This window comes from Trachinotus anak, unplaced genomic scaffold (genome assembly GCF_046630095.1).
Source record: "Trachinotus anak isolate AG129_WGS33_773 ecotype Australia unplaced genomic scaffold, CSIRO_AGI_Tana_v1 ptg000022l, whole genome shotgun sequence".
In the NCBI taxonomy this organism is placed as follows: domain Eukaryota; kingdom Metazoa; phylum Chordata; class Actinopteri; order Carangiformes; family Carangidae; genus Trachinotus; species Trachinotus anak.
The window spans coordinates 1086877-1095000 of NW_027273873.1; the positions used below are offsets into that span (position 1 = coordinate 1086877).

General features: G+C 41.5%; 1 protein-coding gene and 1 long non-coding RNA gene across 3 annotated transcripts in view; one reads left to right on the plus strand and one right to left on the minus strand.

Moving 5' to 3' along the window:
- On the plus strand, positions 1–5064 carry LOC139606543 (uncharacterized). Its single transcript, XR_011684649.1, has 3 exons — positions 1–312; positions 3108–3207; positions 4929–5064. It is a non-coding gene; the product is annotated as an uncharacterized lncRNA (long non-coding RNA).
- edem2 (ER degradation enhancer, mannosidase alpha-like 2) overlaps positions 1886–8124 on the minus strand; it is an 8332-nt gene continuing 2093 nt past the window's right edge. For both annotated transcript variants that reach the window (XM_071458762.1, XM_071458763.1), the window contains exons 3-11: positions 7997–8036; positions 7689–7794; positions 7476–7601; positions 6353–6564; positions 4994–5135; positions 4764–4888; positions 4501–4645; positions 3139–3260; positions 1886–2819 (exon numbers count right to left, since the gene is read on the minus strand). In XM_071458762.1, coding sequence (XP_071314863.1) covers positions 2337–2819; positions 3139–3260; positions 4501–4645; positions 4764–4888; positions 4994–5135; positions 6353–6564; positions 7476–7601; positions 7689–7794; positions 7997–8036 — 1501 coding nt within the window. In that variant the 3' untranslated portion in view covers positions 1886–2336. The remainder of the gene's footprint in view (positions 2820–3138; positions 3261–4500; positions 4646–4763; positions 4889–4993; positions 5136–6352; positions 6565–7475; positions 7602–7688; positions 7795–7996; positions 8037–8124) is intronic.

Sequence of the window (8124 nt, forward strand, 5' to 3'; positions counted from 1 at the left end):
TTATCACTTTAGTTGTTTGTTTGCTGATGGTGCAGGGCTCCCACCCAACCTGGAAAACCATGGAAAACACATGGAAAAATAGAGAAAAATTAAAATGTCCTGGAAAATATTGTGTTGTCCTGGAAAATTATTTCAAAATTCTCCTTCTGTCGGGCAGAATTGTGTCGAGGATCATGCTGAAGTGTTTTATGGGCGACAGTGGTTTGAATTGGTTGCTATGGTTATGTTTGGAAATGCTGTGAACTCACCTGAAGTAAATCACAGTCTGCATGTGCATGATTTATAACTAAAGTGGAAAAAACTCTGAAGAATGTAAGTTAAACAATCCTTTAAATGTATGTTAAGTCTCTGTTGCTGTGGTGGTTTTTTAAAATGAGATTTACAGTTGAACTTGTTTTAAACTGTTGGATAATGAGTCAGCATGTTCGGTTCAGATGCTGAAGTTGATGTACTTCCTAGCTTCTTTCAAATGTGTTAGTTCATTGTTTAGATGATTCAAAATATGAAGCCGGGGTCAATACAATGACCGGGAGACAACTGTATGTTAGTCTAACATTTTTAGCCGGTGTTAAACTAAATCCTTGCTAACGGCTGTTTTTACTTTGCCAGCATCTTTGTTAGCATCGCTAACAACGCAGCGTTGTTCAGCTGAAACCATAGACTGTATATAAAAAAACAGACCATAATATGAGCGGAGCAGTTGAACTGCTGTAGCGGTGGCTCACAGTTGGTGTGATTAACCCTGTTAAAGATTCACTTCCTGTTACTAGTTAAGAGGCTAAGGTGAGATAAACCGATCAGACCCAGCAGCAGTAAATAAACTGAGCTAATTCAACTGTAGTTAACTTCAGTCTGATTTGAAAGGAGGTTATTGGTGTTCAGGCAGTGATGGTGAGTATAATTAATAAGAAAAAAATAATCAGGTTATAAATTAATAATGAGAATAATAATGAGACATTCTACAAAGGAAGTGCTTGCAATCAATTTGTCATATCTTTATAATTAATTAAGCATGTAAAAGATGATTTCATTGTGGTTACAGTCAAGTATAGATTGCACTTATTTTAAATCAGACGTCTACAGACAGGAACATACTGGTGTATGGTGTGATTCCTGATTCTTCATATGAGCGAAATCATCACTGAAAATGTCCTGGAGAAGTCCTGGAATATGACCACAGAACAGAGTGGGAACCCTGATGATGTAACTTTTATATCAGTGTCGTCTTACAATGGTTATTGTGTTATTTCTGTCCCGAGACAAAGGCTGTGTGTGTAGAACTATAAGGAAGGAACATAAGGAATTATTCTTGGGGACCTGGGAGCTTTAATCTATTTAGTTTTTCCTCATGTAAAAATATTTAAAATATCAGAAACAGGCTGGTTATTTTATGCAATGAATCTCACATTCCCCATCAAATGATCTCTGGAGGTCCCTGCAGGGTCCTGACCCCGGGTTGAAAGCCAGATATATCTGATGATGAATGAACACTTCTACTGCCTCCTTGTGGCAGCTCCAAACTACCACATAACTACAGCCTACAGACCCACACAAAGAGAACACACTGACATAATGATGGTCTTGTATTATAACTCACACAGGTGTGTGCGTTAGAAATTGCAAATAAGCATGTAAATAAGTGCATCTGTTCTGAGAGACGGACATGCTCCAGAAACCAAATGCTTCCCAGTGTAGTATTGATTCCTCTCACGTTTTAAAGGACGAACGTGAGTCAGATTTTGGTTCAAATGTCATCAGGATAAAACTAATTTGAAAATTGCAGATTTTTTTCTATTTCAAACAAATGCTATTTTTCTTCAGTCTTCACTATGAGGACAACAATTACACACTTGCAATAAACAAATGAGGAAACACACAGCCACCACAACATTTGTAATAAATACAAATATATTTCACTTTCAATTTAAATTAGAGCAACACAGTCAACAGAGTTTGTCTGAGTTCAGTTCTTGGCTCAATGGTCCTGAACACCTTCATCACAACGAAAAACATGAGCATCTTTACAGATGGTGGGGAACATTTTTAGGAATGATTTTATTTCCCCTAAACTGGACTTGAACAGGTTTGGAAATCTGAGTTGCACAACTTCAGCTGTGATTTCTGAATCTCCTGGTGGCTGACATCAAAATATCCCTGTTCACTGAAAGCTGACATCTTGTGAAAATGTTTTTCACATGACAGCAAAAAAGTGACAAGAAGAGCAGGGAGGAAGGAAACATGTCAGCCGCTGTAACTCTGGTGCTCAAAAAGCAACCGATCAGTAGCCGAAGCCCGGTTATGAAATGTTGCTATTAAACGTGTGAACCAGGTGAGTATCAGGTGTTATCGCTGAAAACTTGTCCCAGGATGGAAAGCCTAGCGCTGAACGGCTGAACAGGACAGGACAGCAGGGGGGGCGTCTTCTTCTCACCCGGTTTCAGAGCGATGCTTTCTGATTGGCCAGGGGGATGGCCTTCTGTCTCTTTGGTGGGCAGATCTGATTGGCGGTTGGACTTTTGCGTGGGCTGTGACAGGCTGAGCAGTATGTCTCGGAGATCCTGTCGGTCCTGAGCGTGGCGGCTGCAGCAGTAGAGTGCTGCTGGGTCAAGAGGGTGAGCCTCCGTGTTGAAAATAAACCCCCCCGCACCTAACACACACTGCCCCCCCTCGCCGCCCTCTTCCCAAGACCCATCACCCTCTGTCCCCCCGCCGTGCAGGAAGTGGGTGGGGTCAAAGAGCAGGTAAAGGTACTTGATGGTTTCAGCGAGGAAGAAGGACTCCATCCTGTTGTCCAGCTGATGGTCTCGCAGGTCTTTAACCTGCAGGAGGAGACACGGCAACAAGAACATCTGATGCAGTGAAGCAGCAGAGTGAAATGTGCACTTCCACCTCCGAGCACAAAGAAACTCATTTAAGGAGACTTATTGTAATCAGGTTTTGCTGCACCTGATTGTTCAGTTCACAAATTCACGATTAGCCAAGCTCTGTTTGATAAACCCAACTTTATTTTAAGATCTAAATCAGCTGCTTTGATCTGCTCTGTCTCAGTGAGATGTGTTTTAAACACATTCTACTTGTTTTTTTGTGTGTGTGTCTGTGTGTCCAAGCTTGGACCTGCAGACAGACCGGCAGACTTACACTGGCGTATCCACAGGGTGTCTTGGCGATTTTCTCAATGGACTCCAGAGCGTCGAGGCCCAGCTGCAGGTAGGTGTGGTCACCTGTTGCCCTGAACAGGTACATGGCACTCTCTATTAACTCTGGAAAACAAAGTGAGTCCACAGCAGTTCATCAGCCAACCAGGGAGCTGGTACATGATCAGTTAGCCAGGTAATTCATCTGCATATGGCAAACCTTTCCTAACTTTCAAAATAAAGTGAAACAATTTCATTCAACGTTCAGCACCATTTCTAAGTATGCTGATACTTTATACTGTCTTTCCCACCTATTTTTCTATTTGGTTGCTGGGTAACTTGAAAAGACCTCAGTTTATTGTATTTAGTGCAGCCACTCTTATGATGGTTGGTTGTCAGTCAATAGGTTTATGGTCAAAATGTTTGGTTTATCAGGTTTATCAGTGTTTTCATGGGAAAGCTGCATCAGTCATAAGTGTAAAACAACAGCATCTTAATAATTATAGCTACACACATCTTTAATGAGCACAAGACCTGAAGACCTCATTCTGCATGATGCACAATCATTCAGGAGAAACTATCTGAGGGATGTTTAAATTCAGTCAACTCATCTGGTTATTTAAAGAAATCTGTGACTGTTAGGAGAACCCTGCAGTACCTCTGATGAAGACTAACTATGTATGTGACTGGCCACTTCGAAATTCGTTTATCTGTTTATTTGATAGGGACAATGCATGTTAATGAACATCAGTACAAAACACACAATGTAAACATGCCAGATTGTAGCAAAAATGCTCATTTACATCCGTAGTCCTTTGACAGATAACATTAAAAAACATTACAAGACACAATACACAAATAAAAAGACAAATGCATTTTACTGCATATGGAGTTAAAAGTGAATACAGATCTAGTTTGACTTAAGCTAATGTTTGATATATGTATTGAAGGTGGGATATGTAGGACCCTCCCTTATTGCAAGTGGTAAGTCATTGCAATATTCACTTCCCTTTACTGACAGAACAGTTTGTCCGATTGTGGCGCACCTGATGGTCCCCTCTAGTGGTCACCTTAGTGCCAATGCCACTGTCAGCCCTGTTTAATGAGTTCATTTAAAGGTGGTGGGGAAAGTCCACACAGAACCTCATAAATAAAACAAGCATATTTAATTTTTTTTAATTCTCAAAACTCAAAAGATTACATTTTTCAGGATACTGTAATGATGAAATGAAGGAATGAATTTATGGCTTTCTTCAAACGTGGTTGATTTAAGTGTTGTTCCTCCATTCTGGCAGCATCTACTGTGAAAAATTGCCTGACTTGCTTAAATTAGCCAATAAGCTAGTGGGTCACCCGGTGGACTGACCTGGTCTCAGTGGGTATCCCTCTCTCTTGTCCACAGTGTAACCCTGGGGGATGCTGTAAAACTCAGGCAGACCTCCAAACTGTCTCCACACTGAGTAATAGTTCTGGAAAGTTCTGACGGCACTGTCCAGGTTCCCCAACAAAGACTGAAACACAAAGGACAATAACACTTACAACTACAATTTCAATACAAGAAACTAATGGAAAGATTTGTCCATAGCTGTAAGTTAGGAGAAGATTGTGTATTCAGTTTTCTGCATGTACCTGCAGGCCGGGCCAGAAGGCCTCCAGAGACTGGAAGACAGGCATGGTGACGGTTCCTTTATGCATCTGCACCCACAAGTACCAGTCGTCAAACCGAGTGTAGTTCTGAATGGCTCGATCATACTCTGGGAAAAGAGGAAAGTGTCTTCATGTGTCTGTTAACAGGATGTAGGCGTGGCTGCCTTGCTCAAAGGCACCTGAGGGAAAAGGCAGAGCATTGTGAGGATTACCCAGGAACATGTTGAGCAGCTCCTCGTCCTGCAGCATGATGGCTCCTTTCACCAGATACTCAAAATAAGAGTCGACTCCTGCTCCAATGCCAGCGTCCTGAGCCACCCACTTCTTGGACACGATATCAATGTGGTTCCCCACCTGGACAGACAGACAGACAGGTACATACACAGACAGGTTAGGGAGACACCACTTGGATTTGATCTTTTGGATAGAGCAGCTGAAATAAACCATGTTTTGGCTTTAACATCGGTCTCACTGTGAGCTGTGTCCCAATTCATTCACCTTCGTAGACCGTGTCCTCTGGAGGATGTGGACCTTCGTTGCCCTTGTAGACCATTAAGGCCGAAGTGAAATGAGAGGGTTTGGTCTACAGAGGATTTTCACTTTACATCACCACCTGTGCCCACCCTTACCCAACACCTAAGTTTTTTCCACAGTAACTTGACCCTTGGTTGTACAGTCAGCTGTTGAACTGAGCTGAAACCCAACACTCATATTTTAAAGTGTAATCCTCAGGCTCTCTGTCAGTGTTGTATGCTGCCATATTATTTTCATTACCAGCGCCTAGTGAATCTTACACTAAGGATCTGCCTGTGGGACCCTTCGTTGCCTAGGAAAATAAGGATGCATTTGAAGGAGCCTTTGAAATGGGTCTAGTCACGCTGCTGTGACGCAATCGGCTTCTGCAGGATGCGGCTCCTGATTTGGGACACAGTTAATGTTCTGAGAAGACGACCTTATGTCACCTAACATTGCCATCAACCTTGATCCTCATTGTTCTCTGCATTAGATTATGTTGAACAGTATCTATGAACAGTAGTTGTGCTTACAACAACATCAAGCCTTACCTGCTGTTTCATAAACAAATAGACCTTGAGGTCAATGCAAATCTAATTTAGTGGATAAATGACTTTAACGTAAAATTTATCAAGAATTCAAATTACATTCTGTGTTGCCGTCTTCCTGATGTGCAGCTCTTCCTGGTTATTTTACCTTATGTACTTCTGCCACTGAGTTTTCTTTGCTCCTCTGAACAAGCTAATATCTTCATCTTGATTTGACTGAATTTGTTTCTCTACAACTCCATTTTACTTTCTCAGTTAAAATGTTTTACCTTTTACCGACTCAAAGTATTTAAAGGTCCCATATTTTACACTTCTCCTGTGTTTTATCTGAAGTGTTGATCTCCGTCAGAAGATACATTTGTGGTTTAAAGAACCAAAAACCATCTCAGTGTAGTTTTACATCTCCTCTCTCAGGCTTCTCTTAGAGCTCAACAGGTCAGTGAGCCAATCAGAAGAGGGGATCAGAGCCTCACAAAGGAGGAGGTGTTTATAGACAGGGGGACTAGTTACCAGTCCAATGTCAGATCTGGTCTTCCACAGGGCCCTCAGAGCTTGGCGGGCTACGTTCTCAAATGTTGTGTCTCCAGTTAGTCGACTCAGCATGGCAAACTCCAGGATAAATGTTCCCACGCCGGCAGTGCAGGTGACGGGTGTCTCAGTGGGGCTGACACCGCGCAGTAGGTTGACGGTACCATACGGCATGCCGGTGGGAGTCTGAAATGCTGAAACCATTTATACATGTTACATCTGAGCAGCTACAGCGCTCAACACAGGATTTTAAGGTAATAATGTCGGCCATGATGCAAACAGCGATTATTTCCTATTCATTTAGGTGTTGATTATTTCTTCAATTCATCCATTAATCACTAAAACTTTGGGATATCCGGAAATTGTGAAAAATAGCCCATCAACAATCAGTAAAGCTCAAAGTGATATCTTCAAACTGATTTAAAAGTGATTTCATTTACAATGATATATTACTATCAGTGTCAAATAGAATTATAGAGGGTGTATGTACTGTAAATAGATGTGCATCTGTGCATATATATATCATTTGCATGTGTAAACATACTTGACCAAGAAAGTTTATTCTGATATAAAACACAGAAAAATGGCAAATTCTCACTTCTGAAAAATTTGCACTTGCACTTGATAACTCTCAGGATTAACTGATTATCAGAGTAGTTGGCAGTTAATATTCTGTCAATCAATGAATGGTTAAATAAAAGACTCTTTGTAGACACAGCTCCTGTTTCTATATGTATATTTGTACCTTCAGAAACTGTTAGAATGACACTGACAGACAGTTTTGGAAAAAGTACTACACCTACTTTCTGTCTTTCTGTGTCTTATCAGGTTAGCAAACACAGACTGATTTCTCTGGCAGGGGTGAAGTGTCAAAGTAGCGGTCATGAGTATACAGACATTTGTTTACACCACCTTGTCTGGCAGTAGTTTAATTTAGCTAAAAATTGCATTTAGTTTGGTTTGGAGCACACTGTTGGCTTAACACGAGTTTGAACTTCGACTTCGCATTAAACTGTCAAACTGAATCCTAACTGCGGCTTTTAGTGACATTTCCTGTGCACACTGCAACCTCTTTGTGAGTGTGAGTGTGTGTGTGTGTTTATACCAGGTAGCAGCTTCCTGGCAGCATCCTCAGCCATCCTCAGCAGTGGTCCAGAACAGGGCCAACCAGGCTCCAGCTCCATCCCAGCTCTCCCAGCCAAGAGGTGGGCCGACAGCAGACCACCCACCACTACACACACACACACACACAGTTGTTATTGTAATTGTTGAGCATAATATTCCAGTCAGAATCAGAAGTTTGATTCCCCCTCTGTACCTCTGATGTTGGTTTCAAACACAGACGCGTTGACATCAATGTCGAAGTCCACAGTGTCTTGAAGGAGCGACGCCACTCGCTGAAACTCTGTACGGTTTCCCAAAACCTTCACAGATGCATTGAAGTTTCAAATTATTCTAACGATAATAGCTTCTGTCACTCTGCTGAAAGCCTCATTACACCTGAACGCAGCACGACTCGTTTACAGACTCTCTGTTTAGAGAAAATTCACTTGAAGGTGTTACAGTGTAAAATAACTGTGTTTATGCTTTTCTGCTTGAGAATGTTTTTATTTTTCCAGATCTTACCAGTAGAGTGTCGAGGGCATCAATCAGAGTCAGTGAGAAACTGAGGAGAAGAAGGAGGAGGTTATTATTGGCAAATGTTTTTTTTTTACCAAGTATTGAATTTGGTGTACGAATATATGTACAGGCAA